Here is a 25,782-nt window from a genome sequence, read left to right on the forward strand (position 1 = left end):
GGAGCTGCCGGATTGCGAGTCATGGCACTGGCGGTGGTTGCAGGCAGAGCAGTCAGAGTGTCCAGGCGAGAATTGACATTCCGCAGGTGACCCAGGATGGACTCCTGTTGGGACCTCTGACGGGACAGTTCATGACACAGGTCCGAGAGCGAGGGAGCTTGGGTGCCACCGGGTTCCATGGCCCGAGCAAACTGTAACGGGTCTGGGAGGCGGAACCTCTGAGCTACTATACAAGGGGGCGGTCCTTGTAAGGGAGCGGATGGCGACCAGGGTAGACGGGCAGGCAGTCACAGCAGGTGACTGGGACAGTCTCTGAATGAACGGACAGGAGGTCACGGCAAGTGACCGGGGCAGTCTCTGGATGAACGGGCAGGAGGTCACGGCAAGTGACCGGGGCAGTCTCTGGATGAACGGGCAGGAGGTCACGGCAAGTGACCGGGGCAGTCTCTGGATGAACGGGCAGGAGGTCACGGCAAGTGACCGGGGCAGTCTCTGGGTAAAGGATTGGTACGACCTGTGGCGGCAGATGATAGACGTGAGCTCCCAGGTGAGCAGGCGAGAGTCTCTGGATAATCGGGTGGTCACAGCATGTGACGGCGGAGCCTCCAGGAAGACCAACAGACAGGTAGCAGATGAGCGCTCCCAGGTGAGCGGGCAGGAGTCTCTGGACAGGCGGGTGGTCACAGCACGTGACGGCAGAGCCTCCTGGTAGGCTAGCAGACAGGCAGCAGATTAGCGCTCCCAGGTGAGCGGGCAAGCTGGTCCTTAGACAGACTGACAGGAGTTGGAAGGCAGACCGTCGGACCTCAGGCAAGCAGGCAGGTAGAAGATGTGCGCTCCCAGGTGAGCGGGCAGGCTGGTCCTTAGACAGACTGACAGAAGTTGGAAGGCAGACCGTCGGACCTCAGGCTAGCAGGCAGGTAGCAGGATACCAGGCAGGAATTAGACAGCAGACTGGCAGGAATCTGGCAGGTAACTGGCAACGGGACCTGAGGGCTGAAGCAGAGTAGTGAACAGTGCTACAACATTGCTCGGGCACCTCCATTTTGGAGGAGGTGCCTTTTATATGGGAGGTCCTCCGGCAATTGGCCGGGGACTCCTTAGGACGGCGCGCGCGGTCCCTTTAAGAGAGGGGGAGCGCGCGCGCGCCCTAAGCACACTGCCGGGGAAGGAGCGCGTGCCGGAAGCAGCGGGGAGAGAAGCGCTGGAGGACGCCGCGCCAGGAGCGGGGAGGTGAGAGGGACGGCGTCTCTGCCTAGAACAGGGCAGAGACGCCGATGCTACATGTGATGCTCTATCTTTCTGTTCTAAATTGTCGGGTACCGCTGCTGAATTGCCGGCCGGCTTTTTTAAAGAGACGGTGCATGAAAACACTATTATTTTTTTAAATAAATCCTTTACACTAAATAACAAGTACAGTAAGCAACACTGTCACTGTACTTCATATATATGTGACTGACATGTTTCTATCTATCTAATCTATGTGTGAAGCTCTATTCTTTCTGTTCTAAATTGTCGGGTACTGGTGTATGCCGCTGCTGAATTGCCGGCTTTTTATGTTTCACTGTGAGCACTGTTCCCTCCGATTTGGGCAACCGCCTCCCCCAATACATTCTACATTATTGTTAGTTGTTTTCCTTCATGTAGAATTAACCTACAAGGAAAAAAAGGGTTTATTTTCATTCCGATATTTCTGTCCCATTGACTTGCATTGTTTTCCGGTATCGGAATCGGCGATATCTGATACTTTTTGAGTATCGGCCCGATCCAATCCAATCCGATATTTCCTGATATCTGAAGGTATCGCTCAACACTAGTAGCGATCTATTCAATATGGGACATTAGCTGCTCAAGTAGATACAATTGTGGCCTATGTTACAACTCCCTGTTATAAGATCGCACCACTACATTAACAGATGTCTCTCCATGCAACATTGTTACTGACCTACCAGCCATACAGGCACACTTGAGAGGCTAATAGGAAGCTGATCAATGGTGATCATAATGGTCATTCCTTACATTTGGATTGCATCCAAATATATGGCACATATATTAAAAAAATAATCTGGCAGGCCAAGACTAAGATAGTTGGGACAATTAATTTACAATACCCAACCATTCAATTGTAGGGACATTGGTTGTGGAAAATCCATACTGGTGCTGCCATATTGAAGTCAGGATTTTGTGGGTCAATAACTGCTTAGAATTCACCACAGCAGTGGCCCAATATACACCCTTCGGATGTATGATAATTAAATCAACAAGTTTTTAATTTTTTAATTTTATTAATAAAAGTTACATTTTATTCTCACACCTTTTCTCCTAATACCCCTCCTGGTTTCTAATTGTTATATAATCGGTGGTGACCACCTGTGTGAATACTGTCCACTGTTTGAATCAGAAATTTACATAAATAGAAAAACGATATAAATGTGGTACCGCTGTAAACGTACTGTCCCGAAGAATAAAGCTACCTTATGAATTTTACCACACGCGGAGTAGAATAAAAAAATAATAAAAAAAGACAATTCCTGAATTGTTGTTTTTTGTTTATTCTGCCTCCCAAAAGCTGGAATAGAAAGCGATCAAAAAATGTCACGTGCCTGAAAATGGCACCAATAAAAACGTCAACTCATCCCACAAAAAACAAGCCATCACATGACTCTGTTGGCCAAAATATGGAAAAATGATAGCTCTCAAAATATGGCGATGTAAAAACTAGATTTTACAAAATGTGTCTTTTAGTGTGTGACAGCTGTCAATCATAAAAACCCGATATCATTCTGGTATCTCTGTAGTCGCACCGACCCGAAGAATAAGGTTGTCTAATCACTCATACCGCACTAGGAATGGTGTAAAAAATAAACTCTAGGGCTGGGGTTGGGGTTAGGGTTGTTCTAATGTTAGGGTTGGGGTTAGGGTTGTTGTTTTTTTTCAAAAGTAAAAAAAAAAAAAAAAAAGATGGCGATATGGCAACTAGTGTGTCGTACCTCTGGGTTCAAAATGTTCACTATACCCCTTGATAAAAACCTTGAGGGGTGTAGTTTCCAAAATGGGGTCACTTGTGGGGGGTTTCCACTATTTAGGCACATCAGGGGCTCTCCAGACACGACATGGCGTCCGCTCTCGATTCCAGACAATTTTGCGTTCAAAAAGTCACACAGTGCTCCTTCGCTTCTGAACTTTGCTGTGCGCCCAAACACTGTATTTTCCCCACATATGGGGTAGTGGCGTACTCTGGAGAAATTGTACAAAAGTTTTTGGGGTCCATTTTCTCCTTTTACCCTTGTGAAAATAAAAAAATTGGGGCTAAAACATCATTTTTGTGGAAAAAGTTTGATTTTTTTTTATTTTCACGGCTCCATGTTATAAACTTCTGTAAAGGACTTGGGGGTTCAAAGTGCTCACCACACATCTAGGTAAGTTCCCTGAGGGGTCTAGTTTCCAAAATGGTGTCACTTGTGGAGGGTTTCCACTGTTTAGGCACATCAGGGGCTCCCCAAATGCAGCATGGCATCCGCTAATTAGTCAAGCAAATTTTACATTGAAAAAGTCAAATGGCGCTCCTTCCCTTCCGAACCCTGCCGTGCGCCCAAACTGCTGACTCAGGAGAAACTGCGCGACAAATGTTGGGGTCCATTTTTTCCTGTTACCCCTAAGAAAATAAAAAAATGGGGTCTAAAGTAACATTTTTGTGAAAAAAGTTAAATGTTCATTTTTTTCTTCCACATTCCAAAAATTCCTGTGAAGCCCCTGAAGGGTTAATAAAGTTCTTGAATGTGGTTTTGAGCAGCTTGAGGGGTGAAGTTTTTAGAATGGTGTCACTTTTGGGTATTTTCTGTCATAAAGACCCCTCAAAGTGACTTTAAATGTGATGTGGTCCCTAAAAAAATGGTTTTGTAAATTTTGTTGGAAAAATGAGAAATCGCTGGTCAACGTTTAACCCTTATAGCTCCCTAACAAAAAAAAATTATGGTTCCAAAATTGTGCTGATGTAAAGTAGACATGTGGGAAATGTTGTTTACTATTTTGTGTGACATATCTCTCTGATTTAAGGGGATAAAAATTCAAATTTTGAAAATTGCAACATTTTCAAAATTTTCACCAAATTTCTGTTTTTTTTCACAAATAAACGCAAGTGATATCGAAGAAATTTTTCCACAATCATGAAGTACAATATGTCACGAAAAAACAATCTCAGAATCAAAGGGATCTGTTGAAGCGTTCCAGAGTAATTACCTCATAAAGTGACAGTGGTCAGAATTGTAAAAATTGGCCTGGTCATTAACGTGCAAACCACCTTGGGTTGTAAAGGGGTTAATAAACATCTACATTTCAGTTAACCCTACTAGTTCGAGGTGCAAGATGGACATGGATGCTCTAAGCTGAATAAAACCATCATAAGTCCAGTTAAGGCTCTTAGTTGGAGTCACAAGATGGCCTTGTGGATGCTAAGTGATTAAACTCTCAATGCTCAATGTTAAAATGTTCCCATACCTGTCAGACTCCTGTGCCGAAGGAGAAACTTCTTTGCTAGTCAAGACGAATGCCTTCTCACTGAGGTAAAACTTTTCTGATTATTACACAAGAACAGAATAATACGTCTAAAAGGTACATGGTGAGGGGATGGGGTTCTACTACCTTGGTTTCAGACTGTGTGTGTGAGTTTTGACCAATACCATAAGAGGTGAATATCTCTTTCTGATTGAGTCGCTTCCTCATGTTAAAAAAAAAAAGAAAGGAAAAGAAAGCGCATCATAAAGGTGATGGTTATCACTTGGTTTCCTTAGTCTCTTTGCTAGAAAAATAATTTGGTTTCCATTTAACTGTTTTCAACTAACAGTCTTTGTGGTTGGATTGTATTATTATCATGCATTTAAAAGGAATCTGTTAGGTGATATTTTAATACAATACAAATGTTTTCCTGAAATAGGGCTTGGTCAGCCCTTTCAGAATATGTAACTTTTATTGCTGTAGCTTCTCCGTTTTGTTTTTTTGCTGTAAGCACTGGAGAATTTACAGCCACGCACCTGCTGGTCAAACATATGTAAATCCTAAATGAATATGCACTTCTGCCCACGCCCATAATCCCTCCCACCCCAATACGCCAGCGTCCGTGATATTCATTTTGGATTTGCTATAGGTGTATAGTTAGTTGAAAATAAGTCACCAATTTTCTAAGTAATATATCTCTAAAGGTGAAATTGGCATGAAATTCTCACCAGATGTCAGTAACAACCCATCCAATCCACACAGTCAAAGAAATCACACCATAGATGTTCATAAATTAAGTTATGTGTAATAATGAGAAATGGCACAGGGAAAAAGTATTGAACACACGTACTGTAATTTATTTAATACTTTGTAAAAAATCCTTTGTTTTTAATTACAGGTTCAAAACGCCTGCTGTATGGAGAAACTAGTTGCATGCATTGATCAGGTGTGATTTTGGCCTATTCTTCCACACAAACACTCTTCAAATCCTGAAGGTTTTGTGGGCTCCTTCTATGAACTCTGAGCTTTAGTTCCTTCCATAAATTTTAATTTGGATTCAGATCAGGTGATTGTTGGGCCATTCTAGCAGCTTTATTTTCTTCCTCTGAAACCATTTGAGAGTTTCCTTGCTGTGTGTTTGGGATCATTGTCTTGCTGAAATGTCCACGCTCGTTTCATCTTCATCACACTGGTAGATGGCAGCAGATTTTATTATATGAAGTTTGTCAGTGCCATATGGTGAAAATCAGCCCCACACCATGATGCTCCCACTTCACTGTTGTTATGGTGTTTTTTGGGTGATATGTAGTGCCTTTTGGCCTCCAACATGGTGTGTATTATGGCATTCAAAGAGTTCAATTTTGCTTTCATCTGACCAGACTATATTCTCCCAGCATTTCACAGGCTTGTCTAAATGTTGTTGAGCAAACTTTAACCCTTTCACGACATGTGCCGTATATATACGGCACATGTCACGTCTCCCCTTTTGATGCAGGCTCCAGCGCTGAGCCCGCATCTTTCCCGACACATGACAGCTGATCTGATCAGCTGTCATGTGCCCCTAAAAGCCATGGGTGGAATCACGATCCACCTGTGGCTATTAACATGTCAATCTCCGACAGCATCATCTATCATGGCCACACCAGAATCACGTCACAAACGACACCCATCGGCACGCCCGTCATATGATCACAGGCCGCCGATTGGTTCGCATGACAACCCGGGGTCTGCAGGAGGCTGAAGCCCTGCTATGTGTAACACAAGCGATAAGATGATCGCAGTTTCAAGTCTCCTATGGAGACTGTTGAAGCCAGTAAAATTAGAAAAAAAAATTAAAAAAATGTAAAAGTTCAAAGCACCCCCCTTTTTGCCCCATTCAAAATAAAACAATAAAAAAAATACACATATTTGGTATCGCCTCGTTCAGAATCGCTCAATCTATCAATATAGAAAAAGAATTAATCAGATCACTAAACGGCGTAACGAGAAAAATAATCAAAACGCCAGAATTAAGTTTTTTTGGTCTTTGCCATAAAATACAATAATGTGCGATCAAAACATTGTATCTACACCAAAATGGTATCGATAAAAACGTCAGCTCGGCGTCCAAAAAATAAGCTCCCAATCAGCCCCAAATCCCGAAAAAATGGAGATGCTACGAGTCTTGGAAAATGGCGCCATTTTTTTTTTTTAACAAACTTTGTATTTTTTTCACCACTTAAATAAAAAAGAACCTATACATGTTTGGTATCTGTGAACTCTTAATGACCTGTAAAATCATAATGGCAGGTCAGATTTAGCATTTAGTGAATATGGTAAAAAAAACCTCAAAAAACAATTCTGGAATTCAATTTTTTTTGCAATTTCACTGCATTTAGAATTTTTTTCCCCATTTTGCAGTATATGATACAGTTAAAGCAATGGTGTCGTTCAAAAGTACAACTCGTCCCACAAAAACAAGCCCTTACACGGCCATATTGACAAAAAATTAAAAAAGTTATGGCTGTGGGAGGAAGGGGAGCAAAAATCTAAAGCGCAAAAACAGAAAAGGGCTGCTGCGACGTGAAAGGGTTAAACGTGCTTGAACATACTTTTTTTTGGGCAGTGGAGTCTTGTGTGGTGAGTGTGCATACAGGCCATGGCGGTTGAGTACATTACTTATTGTTTTCTTTGAAACAATTGTAACTGCTGACTCCAGGTCTTTCTGTAGCTCTCCACAGGTGGTCCTTGTCTCTTGGACAACTCTTCTGATAATTCTTTTCACTTCTCAGTCTGAAATATTGCAGGGAGCACCTGTCGTGGCTGGTTTATGATGAAATTCACTAGTTTAGAAATTCTTCTGTAACCAATGCCATAAGTATGTTTTGCAACAATAAGGTTGTGGGGTCTTGAGACTGCTCACTGGTTTTACCCATCATGAGATGTTTCTTGTTTGACACTTTTTATAGGTCAGCAGTTGAACCAGATGATATTATTTTTCAGTAAGTGGCAGGATTGCTTTCTAATTACTGATAGATTTCAGCTGGTGTCATGACTTTCCATATCTAAGAAGTAACGTTTCTCCTTGCGGAGAGCGACATGCCAGGCATGTCAAGGTGAGGAGACTCTTCAAGCTGCAATGCTCCTCTGGGAAATATGAAAATTGTCTCTTCAGATTATTGGAAGTAGCAATCCTAAAAGTCAATATTGACCCTTTAACGAGCCTTGTCACATGACTTAGGATAAAAGCCAAGACCAGAAACTCAATTTGTAGACACTGTGTTTTGGGGTACTGCCCCTCGTCAGTGCAAAGTGTGAGTTCTGGTTTGGCTGGGTGAGACGCGTCAGTCCGGTATCTAAGAAGTAACATTTCTCCTTGCGGAGAGCGACGTGATAAGCAAGTCAAGGTAAGGAGACTTTTTAAGCCGCAATGCTCGTCTGGGAAATATGCAAATTGTCTCTTCAGAGAGGAAAAGAACTAGAACTCTAGTGCCACCTATTGGAAGTGGCAATCCTAAAAGTCTGAAGAGACAATTTGCATGATTTTTCATGGCTTTTTGCATCTCTTTCTAAATGTGTTCAATACCTTTTTCCCTATGTCATTTCTCATTGTTACATATAACTTAATTTAAGGACGTCTATGGTTTGATTTCTATGCCTGTGTGGATTGGATGGGTTGTTACTGACATTTGGTGAGAATTTCATGTCAATAGCACCTTTTAGAAATATATTTACTTAAAAAATTGGTGACGTGTTCAATACTTATTTCTCCCGCTGTATATAGGCAGGAATATATACAATGTAGTTCACTGAAAAAACATCAAATCAAAACATATCTCTGAAAAAAAGGCCATAATTAGCAATTAAAAATAAAATTCTGTAATGTGTTTGTATTTAATGTCTGGGCACTTCACCTGATCTAATCCCATGCGCATCACTATGTGAACTGGCATAGTGCACTAAATGTATCTGTCTAACTGACACCCTATACAAGCATTATCTGTGTGCGCCTATAATCCTAAGCAACTCCCTCGTCCCCACTCATGGATAATAGGCCTGTGAGTGGTCGTTCATCAGTATTTTTCAACTATGCTACCCCGCATAATGTACCCTTGGAACCTGTGCACATCATGCACTGCATTGTAATGGTTAAGTCTGGGCTTTTTTTCTATGATGTGTAAATATACGTATGTGCATATTCTGCTTTGTATGTACTCCAACATTGCATTATACAGTGCTTTGCATACCAGGCTGAAATCAGAAGCCATTATTGAACATTATAGAATTTTTCAAGTAATCATTTAATGAGGTTTAATGGAATTTACTTGACAGTATGATGTAAATAACTTATTTGTTAGTGCTATATGCCAGTCATTGAGTAGTAATTTCCCATCATCCAAGAACAGCAGAAAACCAGTGAGAAAAACGCAATTGCTTTTGGATAAGTGACAACAATGGTACTGCTTTGTGATTGTTGGCTTGTCATATATATTGGTAGATGCAGTATATGTGCTGTCCCTCTCCTGATGTCTGCTTTGTAACTTTCTGTTCCTCTATTATTTCTCCTACAAATTTGTGAACAAAATAATTGACAGTGCTGCTATGAAGAGGATTCCCAGTAAAGGCAATATAGCACTTAAGCTGGCCTGTATTCCTTTCATTCTCTGAATTGGCTAGGTTCCCAGGTGTTAGCCTCCCACTAATCATAAAGTGTTGATATATTCTAGCAATTTGCCATCACTTTAGGAAACAGCAAATACCTTATAATACAAAAATGTAATGCCTAGGCAGTTCAGAGGGACACAAGCTAGATGGTTATTGAACTCAAGCACAATGTTTTTATAAGTGTGTGTGTGTATGTATGTATATCTACCTAAACGTAGAGCAGCATGCTACAACCTAGGTTTAACAAGTTAATTGTATGGCTTCAGAAAATGCCCTTTCTACTGTATGTCCAATTCCAGTGTATGGCAAAATAGGAATTTATAAAATCTGTTTGCAGTATGCTAATTGATTCCAGACTAGTCGATGGTGCGTTGGTTTCCCTAGACTAGTCGTCTCATTCACCATTTTATCATGCCTCTTTGGGTGTTATGACATGATTTGCAAGAGCTGGCATCACTGCCATCGCTCACCACGACTTTCTGAAGCCAGGTCTACGCTTCACGGCTTCACAGGCACACTGGCATGTCCAGAGAGCATGAAATAGCCTGCTGCCATGGATGAGCCGATGACCAGTAGCCAAAAAAGAACACTGTAATCAGGGCCGGCTCCCGGTTTTTGTGGGCCCTCGGCAAAAGAGTCTCAGCGGGCCCCTTTAACACATACCACAATTCATGATGCACAGATGCCGCAGAGAAATATATATATATATAGTACAATGCCAAAGATTTCACTTCTTACATTACATGAGCGATATCTATAGTAAATTGTACTATAGCTTCGAAACCGGCGAATCCTCACACCGCACAGTGCAGGCCGGACAGTATAGTCCTCCATACAGTATTATGGGTTCCACGTAGTCCTCCATACGGTATTATGGGCCCCATATAATGCTCCATAAAGAATACTGGCCCCCATATAATGCTCCATATAGAATACTGGCCCTCATATAACGCTCCATACAGGATACTGGCCCCCATATAACACTCCATACAGGATACTGGCCCCCATATAATGCCCCATGCAGGCTGTGCCCCCCCACATAATGGCCAATGCAGGCTGCCCCCCCACCATCACATAATGCCCCATGCAGGATGTCACTCCCCCCTCATATAATGGCCCATGCAGGATGTCACTCCCCCCCATATAATGCCCCATGCAGGATGTCACTCCCCCCATATAATGCCCCATGCAGGATGTCACTCCCCCCATATAATGCCCCATGCAGGATGTCACTCCCCCCCCCAATATAATACCCCATGTAGGATGTCACTCCCCCCCCATATAATGCCCCATGCAAGATGTCATCACCCCCCCCCCCATCATATAAAGAAAAAAAAAAATCAAATGCTCACCTCACTTCTCACCTGCTACCGCTGCTTCGGACTCCTTACCTGCGCTGTCGTCTTCCCGCTCTGCGCTGTGACGGCTCAGGAGACTGCGCAGTGGAAAGATGTCACCGCGTCCTCTAACCTGAGACATCACAGTCAGAGGACGCGGAAGAGACCAGAGCTGCTGTGGAGGCACAGGGAGAGGTAAGTATTGTACTGCCGGCTGCCGGGGCCCTGAGCAAGCGAAGGGGCGGGCGCTGGCACCAGCATTGCACCGCTCACACGTCACATAGCACGCAGGGGTGCCCGATGGTGAGTGGGCCCCCCCCCCCTGCCTGCTCAGGGCCCCGGCACTTGCGTTCCTACAGCACTGCTTTACCACCACTGAATCACACACTCCACTAATGATCACACACTCCACTAATGATCACACATTGTATTATGTGATCCTTTTCTAGATAAAGTACGCAACGTAAAGTTGATATTACAGAATGAAAATGGCAAGTATGCCATTTTCACATATGTGCAGCTTGTGCTTCTGGAGACATACACCCTGTAAATTGTCATGTGGACTTTCCCCGCTACATAATTTCCATACAGATGGATGCAAACTGTGGTTTAGGCACACTGTGGCATTCAGAAGGGAAGAGGAAAATTTGGTTTTGGAAGTATGGATTTTATTTGATTTATTTTTTTCAGTAACCTTTCAGCTATCAGTAACATGGAAATCTCTGATTTTTTCATTGAGCAGTGACAGACATGAGAGGGTGTTTTGGTCTTTTTAGGATGAATTGAAGTTCTATTTGGGACTATTTGGGGGTAAATAAAATTTTTAAAATTGTTTTTAAAGCTTGATTCACATTTATCCTATGTGCTATGCTGAGCACACTTACATTGGAGTTTACGTCTAAATCTGTGAAAAATGGGATGTAGACAGGACCCCTAATAGAACCATTCACTATAATGCTTCAGGCAGAATCACTTTAACTCAATCCGATGTCGATCTTTTTAGGAGTGCACAAAATTGCGGTCTAATGCTCTTTTACATGTACCCAAAAAGGCTGGACTCTGTATGGCCTCTATTCCGGTGGTGTTACAAGTGTCTCATTAAAGGCAGGAGATTCCTTTGAATACTGTTTGAGATTCAGACAGAAACCCATATGTAAGTTCTCAGCATTAGTGATGAGCGAGCACTAAATTACTTGGGTATTTGTTGCTCGGGTCGAGCAAATTGGAATACTCGGGTGCTTGACCCGAGCAACGAGCCCAATGTAAGTCTATGGGATACTCGAGCATTTTTCTGGCGGCTCCCCCCCAGCGGTCTGCAGAGGGCCTAAAAATTGCCCAAATCGATGGGAACAGTGCTCAAATGACATGGGAACAGCATGGGGAAGACCCCTGGAAGCATTTCTGACTCCCAGGTCACTGCTGTCAACAACGTTGTCAGAGTATTACGCCACTTTTACTGACTCACAATAAAACATACAAAAACAAAACCAAAATTTTCCTGGGAAATATATTAAGGAACATCCTTTCCAGGGTAATGACTTCTATATAAGGCAAAATAAATAACCAAAACCAAAAATACTCCTCCACACCTTGGGCTATGTTCACACGTATCGTTTTTGCACTTTTGCATTGCTTTCAAGAAAGACAAATGCATTCACTGGGAAATGTCATTTTAACATTTTACAACCTTCTCTGGTCTCCCCAGTACACTTACTGGGAAGGGCCGCCTAACCACAAACACGTGGACAGGTGAATGTGGCCAGGGACCGTACGGAGCCAGTCCACAGCTTTTTTTGCTGAGTTGTATTTCACCACAGCCATATTCTTTAGCTTGGTGAAAGGACTTGGGAAACCATATCTACCCAGCTGTCATTTTTCCCAGGAAGTCCTCTAAAGCTGCTTTCACTTGAAATGTGACCTTTTAGGCTTGTGGAGGCAGAAGCTTTAAATAACCTCATGCCGGTGGCGGCCGGGTGTCCATACTCGGTCCCCAGCCGGAATGCAAGCGCAAGTATGCAGCCAGCCACCCAACCACCCACAGGCTGCACTACTTTACTGCCAATTTTTTGACAGCTGCTTGCACTTGAAATGTGGCCTCTTAGGCTTGTGGAGGCGGAAGCTTTTCATAACCTCATGCCGGCGGTGGCCGGGTGTCCATGCTCGGTCCCCAGCCGCCACGGTTTCTCCCGGTGTCGTCTCCGCCTTCCACAAGCACGGGTCCCACAACATTACCCGTGCCCTCCCCAGTGCACTTACTGGGAAGGACCGCCTAACCACAAACATGTGGACAGGCGAATGTGGCCAGGGATGGTACAGAGCCAGTCCACAGCTTTTTTTGCTGAGAGTTGTATTTAGCTCGGTGAAAGGACTGGCATAGAGGGAAACCGTATCTACCCTGGGTGACATTTCTCCCAGGAAGTCCTCTAATGCAGCTTGTTGCAGAAGCAATGGCAGCCCGTCCAACATCAACTCGCACTTGTCGGTGGTGCTTTGACACACAAACATCTTTCTTTGCGCATTTAATTTCATGAATACAGAGTTGGACATAAGCATGTCCGATCCACATTAAAATAGCAGCCATAGAGTGTCCGGGAACCTTCCCCCACACTTTTCTTAGCCAGGGCTGCTTCTCGTCAGGGTTGGACGGGCCCACCAGAGAACCGGAGACTCCTCAGGTGGGCCATGGCTTCTCCTTCAGGAGAGTTCATAGTGCCAAGGTGAGGCCATGATGATGATAGAGGCCACCATCTGCTTAGTTTTCTGTTACTTGAAATGCAAGCGCAAGTATTCAGCCACCCACCCACAGGCCGCAACACTAAACTGCCAGATTTCTGGGCAGCTGCTTGCACTTGAAATATGGCCTTTTAGGCTCGTGGAGGCGGAAGCTTTTCACAACCTCATACCGGTGGCGGACGGGTGTCCATACTCGGTCCCCATCCGCCACTGTTTCTCCCGGTGTCGTCTCTGCCTTACACAAGCACGGGTCCCACAACATTACCCATACCCTCCCCAGTGCACTTACTGGGAAGGACCGCCTAACCACAAACACGTAGACAGGTGAATGTGGCCAGGGACGGTATGGAGCCAGTCCACAGCTTTTTTGATGAGAGTTGTATTTAGCTTGGTGAAAGGACTGGCATAGAGGGAAACTGTATCTACTCTGGGTGTCATTTCTCCGTCACCAGGTTCCGCCCATTGTCACACACGACCATGCCTGGCTGTATGTTCAGCGGTGAGAGCCACAGATCAGGCTGCCGTTACAGCTTTCAACAACTCTGCAGCGCTGGGTGGTTTGTCAATTAAGCATTAAGCATGTTATCTTCAGCACAGCCTGTTGCCGTTTGGCCAAGGCAGTGCTGCAGTGCTGTCAGCTTGTGACTGATGTGGTCATTTCAGAGATGGAGGAAGAGGTGCAGGAGCTGAACTATTTGATTACATTGAGGTTAAATTCGTGACGCTGTTTTTTATACTAAAGAAAGATCCTATTTTGTTTTTTTTACGTTATTTTTTTAAGACAAATGCATTCACCGGGAAATGTCATTTTAACATTTTACAACCTTATCTGGCTATGTGGTGTGTGACACATCATCAGACACATCCTGTTTTATTTATGATGGAAGGACTCTGAAAGTCATAAAGCCTATTTTTATAGGGCCATCAGACGGCCCTTACTATTCTTAAAAGGCCAGCAGTCGGCCCTAGCTATTGTTAGAGAGCCATCAGCCGGCTATGCTTTGTTGTTCCCATTATTAACAAATGGGTCTCCTATACTGTTATTGCGTATCCAGTGACTGCAAGGGCTGCCAAAAATTTGGACGCAACCCAATACCCCTTTGAAGAGACATAGAGGAGAGTCTCAGTAAAAAAAAATGTTCCCATTATAAAGGAGCGGGTCTCCTATAGTGGTAATTCCCATGCTGTGACTGCAAAGGCTGTCAAAATTTGGGAAAAACCCCATTAAGAATTTAAAGACACATAGAGCAGGGCCACAGTAACAACAAATTCCCATTAGAAAGGAGAGAGTCTGCTATACAGTTATAGGGTATGCAGTGAGTCCAACGGCTGACCAATTTTAGGAAAAACCCCACTAAGAATTTAAAGACACATAGAACAGGGCCACAGTAACGACAAATTCCCATTAGAAAGGAGAGAGTCTCCCATAGTGTTGGCCTATGCAGTGAATGCAAGGGCTGCCAAAAATTTGGAGGCACTTTAATGCCCCTTGGAAGAGACATGGAGGAGGGCCTCATAAAAAAATGTTCCCATTAGAAAGGAGCGGGCCTCCTATACTTGTAATGCCCATGCACTAAGTGTATGGGCTGACAAACATTTACCCCTGGGGGGTATGCATGAACATACTGTGTAAAAAAATTTTTTTACGGGCATCATAAACACCCTTTAAAAAAATTATGTGGGTGTTGCATCACAGACCACGGTCACCCTGGTGATATGATGGTGGAGGATGAGGAGAAGGTGGAGGATAAGAGCAACTAGCCAAAATCAGGAAGCGTATACCCATGTGAGGGTGTGAACAGGTGCAGGGGAATACACGTCCCAAGAAAAGACACTGGATTTGAGTTTGTTACTCTGCTATCATTCGGTGGTGTTGAGAAGTCTGGCCCAATCTAGCCCTTGTTCATTTTTATAAGAGTCAGCCTGTTAGCATTTTCAGTTGACAGGCGGATTTGCTTATGACATAATTCCACCAGCGGCACTAAAAACCCGCTGGTGATAAAACGCTGGCGGCAGGGCAGGCCAGGACCTCCATGGCATAGAGAGCCAGTTCTTTCCACGTATCCAGCTACCTAATAATTATATGGCACAGCGGAATCATGGCGGACATTGGTACGGTTGGCAAGGTACTCCCTCAGCATCTTCCCAAACTTTGCACTCCTTGTGAGAGTACCCCGTGCCTCAGGGCCTGTGCGATGGGAGGGTCTGAGAAAACTCTCCCAGAACTTTGACAGTGTTCCCCTGCCTCTGCTGGATTGAAGTTGTCTCTTCCTGTCCTCACCAAGAGGATGACCAACCATGCTCTCCTCCTCCTCTTTGTCCTCTGGCCATCCACGTTGAACAGACGGTATGACAGCTGTGCAGGTAGTACCGTCTATAGTGCATGAAACTAGCTCCTGTCCTTCCTCCTCCTCCTGTTCCTCATTGTCACCCAATCCACGTTGGGATGAGATGAGGCTTGGCTTTGTGTAATCACCCTGTATGGTTCCTTGCTCCATCTCTTCGTGCTCTGCCTGCAGTGCATCCTCTTTTATTGTGAGCAGAGATCGTTTCAGAAGACAGAGAAGCGGGATGGTGACGCTACTTATGGCGTCATCGCCGCTCACCATCTTGGTGGAGTCCTCAAAGTTTTGGAGGATGGTACATATGTCTGACATCCATGTCCACTCCTGAGGTCTTATGTATGGAGTCTGAACTGAATACCGACGACCTTGTTGATGTTGGTAGTCAACAACTGCCCTCTTCTGCTCACAAATCCTTCCCAAGATCTGCCCTGTAGAGTTCCAATGCGTGGGGACATCACACACCAGTCTATGAGCCGGAAGCTGCAAACGCTGCTGAAACACAGCAAGGGCGGCGGAAGCTGTAGCTGACTTTCTAAAATGGGTACACAGGCAGCGTACTTTAACAAGCAGATCCGGCAGCTCCGGGTAGGATTTGAGAAACCGCTGAACCACGAGGTTAAGCACATGGGCCAGGCATGGTACGTGTGTGAGCTCGCCTCAGAGCCGCCACCAGGTTCCGGCCATTGTCACACATGACCATACCTGGCTGTAGGTTCAGCAGTGTGAGTCACAGATCTGCCTGCTTTTTGAAAGCTGTCCACAACTCTTCAGTATTGTGCGGTTTGTCGCCTAAGCATATTAGCTTCAGCACAGCCTGTTGCCGCTTGGCCGAGGCAGTGCTGCAGTGCTTCCAGCTTGTGACTGATGTGGTCATTTCGGAGATGGAGGCTGAAGAGTAGGAGGGGGCTGAGGAGGATGAGGTGCAGGAGATGTAGACCGTGGGGGCAACCCTGATTGACCTAGGGCCCGCAATCCTTGGCGTCAGGAGGACGTGGTCCGTCCCGAGGACCGACTGGGTCCCGGCTTCCACAATGTTAACCCAGTGTGCCGTCAGCAAGATGTACCTTCCCTGCCCACAAACACTTGTCCACGTGTCCGTGGTTAGGTGGACTTTCCTGGTAACTGCGTTGTTGAGGGCACGGCTAATGTTTTGGGACACATGCTTGTGTAATGTGGGGACTGCACACCGGGAGAAATAGTGGAGGCTGGGGACCGAGTACCAAGGGACGGCCACCACCATCAGGTTGCGGAATGCTTCTGTCTCCACAAGCCTAAAAGGCAACATTTCGAACACAAGCAGTAGTGAAATGTGAGAATTTAGTAGTGTGGCCTGTGGGGCGTTGGCTGCATATTTGCGCTTGCGTTCCAAGGACTGGGGTATGGACAACTGAACGCTACGCTGGGACAAGGACATGGACGTGCTTCCTGATGCTGCTACTTGAGAGTGTGCAACGACAGGTGCAGGGCAGGAGGCATCTTCGCATGCACCATGGACAGGGGATTGGCTTACATGCACAACAGCGGAAAAAGCAATGGTGCCACCTGCAGACACTGTTCCTGGACCCTGGGGTTCGGCCCACAAAGTCTGGTGCTTTGCTGCCATGTGCCTGATCATGCTGGTGGTGGTCTGGCTGGTCGTTTTGCCACCCCTGCTGATACTGGCCTGGCAGATGGTGCAAATGGCCTTTTTGGGGTTATCGGCAGAGTCTTTAAAAAAAAAAACAGACCTAACAGTTGTACTGGCAACTTCCTTCGTGTTGGTGTTATGGGGAACGGTTGCCTGCCTTCTGTCTGCGGCCACCACACTGCTTCTTCCTGCCTGTTGGTGTGCTCTGCCTCCCCCCCCTGTGGGCTGCTGTCCTCGCTCTGCATGTCTTGCCAGGTTGGGTCAGTTACTATATCATCCACCACCTCGTCTTCCACTTCCACACCCTGGTCCTCCTCCTGACTTTCTGGCAAATGTGTCTCATCATCTTCCACCTCTTGTGACACTCTCCCACCGTCGCCTTCGTGTGACCGTGGCTGCTCAAATATTTGGGCATCGCTACACGCGATCTCCTCTTGCTCCGCTTCAAGTGGACCGGGCGAGACAGGGTGGTGGTCGTGGTGGTGGCTAAGTGACTGGAAGCATTATCCGCTGTCCAACCAACAACCTTCAATAGTGGTGTGCTGCGGTCCCAGAGAAATTGGGACAGGAAGGTCAGGCGAGAAGATGTGGGTGTTTGTTGTGGCACAATTTCAGCTTTCCCACGGCCTTGTCCTCGGCCTCTGCATGCACCATTACTATCAAGTCCAGTTCCCCATACCTTCCCACGTGCCTTGCCCATTTTAAATGGAGGACAGTATCTTCCACGCTCACTACAAATGACTGAGTTTGGAGCGAACTTATATATGATCCTTGTGACGGAGGTAACAGAGTTTTAAATATCTGGCCTGTAGGTAAGTAGTTTGAACTGCAAACTGGTGTGAAATGCTTCACTGACACACTAAAGGAAATTTTTAATGGAGGCCAGAAATGGCAGTATTTTCTGACAACGTATATGTGATCCTTTTGACGGAGAAAACACAGTTTTCAATAGCTGGATTCATAGCACTGTAATTTGGAAAGGACCTGGCTGTATTCTGCAGTGCCAACAATGAAATGGCGCAGAAAAACGGTGTTCTGGATTGCTTTTTAACCACATCGCACCAGAGCCTGTTTTTGCCTTCGTGACCGGGCCAATTTTTTCAATTCTGACCACTGTCACTTTATGAAGTAATTACTCTGGAACGCTTCAACGGATCCCCCTGATTCTGAGAATGTTTTTTCGTGACATATTGTACTTCATGATAGTGGTAAAATTTATTCGATATCACTTGCGTTTATTTGTGAAAAAATCGGAAATTTGGCGAAAATTTTGAAAATTTTGCAATTTTCAAACTTTGAATTTTCATGCCCTTAAATCAGAGAGATATGTCACACAAAATAGTTAATAAACAACATTTCCCACATGTCTACTTTACATCAGCACAATTTTGGAACCAAAATTTTTTTTTGTTAGGGAGCTATAAGGGTTAAAAGTTGACCAGCGATTTCTCATTTTTCCAACAAAATTTACAAAAACATTTTTTTAGGGACCACATCATATTTGAAGTCACTTTGAGAGGTCTTTATGACAGAAAATACCCAAAAGTTACACCATTCTAAAAACTGCACCCCTCAAGGTGCTCAAAACCACATTCAAGAACTTTATTAACCCTTCAGGTGCTTCACAGGAATTTTTGGAATGTGGAAGAAAAAAATGAACATTTAACTTTTTTCACAAAAATGTTACTTTAGACCCAATTTTTTTTATTTTCACAGGGGTAACAGGAAAAAATGGACCCCAAAATTTTTTGTGCAATTTCTCTTGAGCGCGCTGATACCCCATATGTGAGGGAAAACCACTGTTTGGGTGCACTGCAGGGTTCGGAAGGGAAGGAGCGCCATTTGACTTTTTGAATGTAAAATTTGTCTGAATAATTAGCAGACGCCATGTTGCGTTTGGAGAGCTCCTGATGTTCCTAAACAGTGGAAACCCCCCATAAGTGACACCATTTTGGAAACTAGACCCCTTAGGGAACTTATCTAGATGTGTGGTGAGCACCTTGAACCCCAAGGTGCTTCACAGAAGTTTATAATATTGAGCTGTAAAAATAAAATTTTCAAATTTTTCCCACAAAAACGTTTTTCATCCCTTAATTTTGCATTATCATAAGGGTAATAGGAAAAATTGCACCATGAAATTTGTTGTGCAATTTCTCCTGAACACGCTGATACCCCATGTGTGGAGGCAAACCACTGTTTGGGCGCATGGCAGGGTTTGGAAGGGAAGGAGCGCCATTTGACTTTTTGAATGTAAAATTTGTTTCAATAATTAGCGGATGCCATGTTGCATTTGGGGAGCCCCTGATGTGCCTAAACAGTAGAAACCCCCCACAAGTGACACCATTTTGGAAACTAGACCCCTTAGGGAACTTATCTAGATGTGTGGTGAGCACCTTGCAGCCCCAGCCGCTTCACAGAAGTTTATAATATTAAGCCGTAAAAATAAAATTTTCACATTATTCCCACAAAAAATGTTTTTCATTCCCTAATTTTGCATTATCATAAGGGTAACAGGATAAATTGCACCATGAAATTTGTTGTGCAATTTCTCCGGAGTACGCCGATACCCCATATGTGGGGGAAAACCACTGCTTTGGTGTACGGTAGGGTTCGGAAGAGAAAGGAGCGCTATGTTGGCTGGGATAGGTTGCAGACACCATGTCACATTTGAAGCGTCGCTGACATGCCGAAACAGCAGAAACCCCCCACAAGTGACCCCATTTTGTAAACTGCACCTCTCAAGGAATTCATCTAGGGAAGTAGTGAGTATTTTTTAATTTTTAAATTTATACCATTGGGCAGTGAAAAAAGCATAATTATATTTTTACCACAAAAAAATGTTTTACCCTCAGATTTTACATTTTGACACAGGGCAATGGGTAAAAATGGTGCCGAAATGTGTCACACAATTTCTTCTAAAAGTGTCAATACCCCATATGTGGCTGTATCGTACCGCTCAGCCATACGGCGAGATCTGGGGGGGACGGAGCACTATTTGACAATTGGAGAACAAATTATTGTAGAATAGGCATTTGGATTTGGGATCACAAAATTTTCTGAATTTCTTTTGGGGGGCAAGGGCCATTTCGCTTTTCCAGAACCTTTCTGCTACCAGTAACTTGGAAGTCCCTTGTATTTTTAACAGATGACGGACCTGAGTGGGGACTAGCTTTTTTTGAGGACTGAGTTGAAGCTTTTATTGGGAACATTTTAAGTAACATTTATCCAGCGCTCTAGGCTGAGCACTTACATCGGGCTTTCCATCTAAATTTCCAAGTGATGTAATTCAGATGAAACCCCTGCGGGTTCCATTCACTGTAATGAGGCAGCAGAGTTACTCTGGACTCCGTCTGGCCTCTGTTTAGCGGTGTCCTTTTTTTCAGAAGTGCACAAAACTGTGGCCAACCGCACTTTTATGCACGCCTAAAACAAATGACACCGTGGGATCCCAGGCCAGACGGCATCCACAGTGCCTATAATCTGCCTCATTACAGGTAATCTTCCGTCATGGGTTCCGGCTGAATCACATATTTCAGAGATTTACACGGAAACTCTGGGGTAAGTGCTCAGCGCAGAGCGCAGGATAAATGTAAGGCTCTGCGCCTTACTGCGATCTTTGGGAGACATAATAAACTAATCAGTAGCAGGTGAAGAATTGGTTTTATTTATTTTTTACGCCGTTCCTAGTGTGATATAACTGATTAGATTACTTTATTCTTCGGGTCGGTGCGATTACAGAGATACCAGATTTATATTGGGTTTTTATGATTGACAGCTGTCACACACTAAAAGACGCTTTTTTTTGCAAAATCTAGTTTTTGCATCGCCATATTTTGAGAGCTATAATTTTTCCAGATTTTGGCCGACAGAGTCATGTGACGGCTTGTTTTTTGCGGGACGAGTTGACATTTTTATTAGTACCATTTTTGGGTACGTGACATTTTTTTGATCGCTTTTTGGGAGGTAAAATTAACAAAAACCAACAATTCCGGAATTGTTTTTTGAGGGGTTTTTTTATGCCGTTCTGCGTGTGGTAAAAGTGATCAGGCAGCGTTATTCTTCGGGTCAGTACGTTTACAGCGATACTACACTTACTGTATATTTTTTTATGTTTTGGCGCTTTTACACAATAAAACCATTTTATAGAAAAAATATTTTTTTTGCATTGCTTTATTCTGAGAGGTATAACTTTTTTATTTTTCGGCTGATGGAGCTGTATGGCGGCTTGTTTTTTGCAGAACAAGATGACGTTTTCAGCGGTACCATTTTTATTTCCATTTTGCTTTTTGATCGCATTTTTTCCACTTTTTGTTTGGCGATATGAGGAGAAAGCATAGTTTTTTGCTCCGTTTTTTATTTATGTTTATTACGGTGTGCTCAGAAGGAGTTAATTAGTGTGACAGTTTTATAGCTCGGGTTGTTTCGGACGCGGTGATACCAAATATGTGTACTTTTTTTTATCTTTGCATAAATATACGGATTTATCGGTTTAATATTTTATTTATTTATTTTTATTTATTTTGTAATTTTTTTTAACTGTTTAAAACCATTTTTTTTACTTTTTTTTTACATTTTTACTTAGTCCCTGTATGGGACATTAATTTTTATTTTTCCGATCACTGATCTCATGTAATGTAATAGACATCCATTACATTACATGAGATCTTCCCTGACTGTTTCACAGTCAGTCTCCTGCCTGGCTTCAGCTGCAGGCTGAGCCAGGCAGGACACCATATATGGCAGATCTGGAGGCGGTCATGTGACCTCCAGCTGCCATAGCAACGTCAGGTCCTGGAAGGTATAAGGGGGCCGTCGGAGAGGTAAGTGGACGACCCCCTCTCCTCCTGCTGTCTTCTATATGCCGCGATCACTATAGATCGCGGCATATAGAAGACAGCAAAGGGTTAACATCACTGGGACCTAATCCAATCAGGTGCCGATGATGTTCCCTGTCAGAGCTATCACTCTGCACCGCTCCCGCAGCGCTTGCAAGATCCTGGGGGTCCTGAGCACTGCGGGACCACCCACCGTTTTTAAACGTCCGCGCTGCACAGAATCCAGGCAGCGCGGACTTTTATCTACAGTGGGCGGTCGGGAAGCGGTTAAGCAAATAATAAGGATTAAGATCCAAAGAAAAGTTTTCCTGGCCCCTGAGACCTGGGCCTTTGTATAGAAATATCTAACAGCAGCAGAAGGCAGAATTGGAATGGAGCCTCTTGTGCTATAAGCACTGCATTCTGCTATATACCCTGCCTGCCTGCCTATATACACTGCCTGCCTGATATCTCTGCAGATGGATTAGTTAGTCCTCAAAAGGACTGTTTGTTAAGATGGATATGTGTGACGTACGGTTTTTCTCCCTACACTACCTAATACACAAGCAAATCTCTCCCTGACGCAGCAGGACCTCTCCCTACACTGTCTAATTCCGCAGTGACTGTGACGAACATGGCGGCACCAGGTCTGATATAGACCCGATGACGCTATACGGCCAGCCAATCACTGTAATTCCACAACCAACATGGCTACGGTATTACAGTGAGTGGCAGGCAATCCCTGCATGTTGATTGGTGCTCTAAGGAGCGCCAAACATGCAGGGAGGGGACCGGAGCTCCCGCCGAGCAACCCCGGAAATACTCGGCGAGCGCCGAGCATGTAGAGCAGTGAGATGCTCGTGTGAGTACCAAGCAGTAGCGAGCATGCTCGCTCATCACTACTCAGCATACAATTAATGTGAATGTAGCCTTATTCAGATTTTTGGGTGCAGAATGAACAAATAAGCATCATTTTAGGAATTGCGGCACATGGCTGCTAATTGAGCTGGACTTCTCCCTGCCTCTCACAACCATGTGCACGCTGTGGTCGCTATTGACCTCGGCACCTATAGGGATAAGCAGCCAGAGATTGTACTTGCACTAGCCCAGGCTGTTGCAGCAGGATCTCCTCTTTCAGGTAAACTGATCTTCTACGATGATTGTACTGGGCTCAGCTCTTGTGTAAGGACGATCGTCTGGACGTACTGGAACATCCATTTTCAGGAACTTTTTCCCAAATAGAACATTCCAGTATTGCCAGCGTCGATTAGGGAATAAGCAACTTTTGAATGTTTTATCTAACAGTTTATTCATTTTTATATTTTCTGCAGATATGACTGGTTCCAAACAGATTCTACAGTGACTATAGTTATCTATACCAAACAAAAGGTAAGAAAGTATAACAACACGCTGCGCTATCCAAAATTCACTATAGGTTGTCAATTACTGGACCCGTAGACTATGGTCAAATGCAGGGAAGTAATGAACTACATCTCCTGATTTCAGTGTTTTGTTTTATTTGACTTTTCAAGATACATTGTTGTGTATAGAAGGAGAGTAGTGCTATTTTGGTGATATGACTTGTATTTTTTACTATATTCTTCTCTGCACATTCTACCCAAGTGGATGGAGAATAGTTGCTGTAGTCTTTTCAATAGACAGCACACTTTGAGAGGAGGAGATCCTGTTCACCTATCTCTTAGTAACACACCTTTAGAATCAGCAGAATGGAGGATACTATACTAAGTACTAAGCAGTATGGCTGTGAATCCGCCCCTGTTGTGGGGTAGAACACTTAATCCAGCCCAGTTTGCTGTTACTATTTCAGGTTCTAAAGCTTGTCAAAACATTAAATAATGTAACAATTTTCTTCTTGCCCTAAAACATGCTCCCCGAAAATATATAGCTACAGAACTGGATGTAGAAGGGCTGAATTTGTATTCTTGCACCATAATAATGCTATGGCTAAAGATTAAAAAGAGTAAAGATTAGGAGGTTATAGTTTTATGTAGTACCCACTGTGATATTACAGATGTTGCCAAAAAACAACTAATGTATGCTATATCTTACAAATGCTACATATAGCAAACTTACAATTTGCTAAATATTGCTAAATAAACCGTTAAGCCCTTGTTCAAATAATGCGTTTGCAATGCTTTTCTTTGCCTGCAATTTTTGAAAAATCGTGGTAAAAGAAAACAGACCGCAAACGCATCGTGTGAACAGGCCCTAAATTTCTCCTTACTTCCTAAAGACTAATATTAGCGATTGCCCATGGGTAATCCACTTCAGAAAATGACTGTTTATTGCAAGTTCCCATCTAGATATTTATGAATGGAGCAGAGCTGAATTTACAATTTATCTGTTTTAACTATTTTGTACAGAACTTTCTAAGCTAGTCTACGGTAACATTACTTACAAAACTTCAGAAAATGTCAGATAACACAACGACGTCAACTTGTTTTGTGTCAACTCCAGAATTGCAGATATCTAGATAATCCTAGCACACCAAATGATAAAATTAGATATTTTTATTGGCAGTCCACAGTAATAGACGTTTCGGTCGGCAAGACCTTCATCAGTGTACCAATTACTGGGAAGTGGGGCAAAGGATTGGAAGGCACGGTGTCCCAATGTTGGGATTCCTTAGGTGCTGTATGGGAGAGGATTCTGGCGTGACCGCGGTATCCACCGCTGGTGTAGGGCGTTTTTTTTTTTTTTTTTTTAAATTAGCTATTTTTATTGGCAGTCCACAGTAATAGACGGCTGGATGGTTACTAGAAAAATGCAGCAAAGTGTTGCGGTCTGTAGGTTTCCTATAAATATCAGTAGTTAGATTACCCGTTTTGTCCTTGATGACTAGAGTGTCAAGGAAACTGATCTGCCAAGGATGGTGACGCATGGTGAACTTTAAGTCGGGCCATGCCGAATTGAGGAAACTGGAGAATTCTTCTAGAGTCTCCTTTGAGCCCCCCCAGATGCAAAAGATATTGTCTATGTAGCGTTTCCATAAAATGGAATGCTCCTGGAACAGTTGATTGTTATATACAATTTGTGCCTCGAAGGCAGCTATGTAACAATTTGCATAGATCCCATGGCGGTCCCTTTGATTTGCAGGAAGAATGTGTCTTGAAAAAGGAAATAGTTATGCGTAAGGACCAAGGTTAATAATTCTATAGCCAGATCGATGATAGATGGATCAGTCTGTGAGTCCCTCAGCATCAGTTCTACCGCCTGAATACCTTGATCATGGGGAATAGAGGTATAGAGGCTCGTTACATCAAAAGATACTAAAATGGCTTCAGGGGGAACTTGCTTAAGTTCTATTATGGTATCCAAGAAGGCCCCTGTGTCTAGTAAGTAAGATGGACTTTTCTGGATTAGTGGTGTGAGAATTTTTTCTAGAAAGATTGAGAGTGGTGATAACAGTGAATCTGTAGAGGCCACTATGGGGCGACCAGGGGGTCGGGTTAGGCTCTTGTGGATTTTAGGTAAAATACTGGAATAATCGGGTGCTGGTTGATTAAGTAGTCATACGTTTTGAGGTCAATTACATTTGCCGTCAGGAAGCGTTGTAGGATGGAGGTTATGCGGGAGTGGGTCTGTGTTGTAGGATCCTTGGGTAGTTTCCGATATCTGGACTCATTGTTTAGTTGTCTCTGAATTTCTGCGATATAATCGCATTTGTTCATGACCACGATGACCCCTCCTTTATCCGCCGGTTTAATAATTAGATCTTTATCTTCCTGTAGCCTCCGTAAGGCCTGTCGGTCAAGAACAGTTAGGTT

At 43.9% G+C, this 25,782-nt stretch overlaps 1 protein-coding gene across 3 annotated transcripts in view; it reads left to right on the forward strand.

The window, feature by feature from the left end:
- The window catches only part of CYB5R4 (cytochrome b5 reductase 4), a 544,645-nt gene that overhangs the window by 218,112 nt on the left and 300,751 nt on the right, over positions 1-25,782 (forward strand). For all 3 annotated transcript variants that reach the window (XM_073675649.1, XM_073675652.1, XM_073675651.1), the window contains exon 6: positions 23,326-23,383. In XM_073675649.1, the coding sequence (XP_073531750.1) occupies positions 23,326-23,383 (58 nt within the window). The remainder of the gene's footprint in view (positions 1-23,325; positions 23,384-25,782) is intronic.

The sequence above is a fragment of the Phyllobates terribilis genome, unplaced genomic scaffold, assembly GCF_046119375.1.
Source record: "Phyllobates terribilis strain yellow unplaced genomic scaffold, ASM4611937v1 Scaffold_3__8_contigs__length_932513732, whole genome shotgun sequence".
Lineage (NCBI taxonomy): Eukaryota > Metazoa > Chordata > Amphibia > Anura > Dendrobatidae > Phyllobates > Phyllobates terribilis.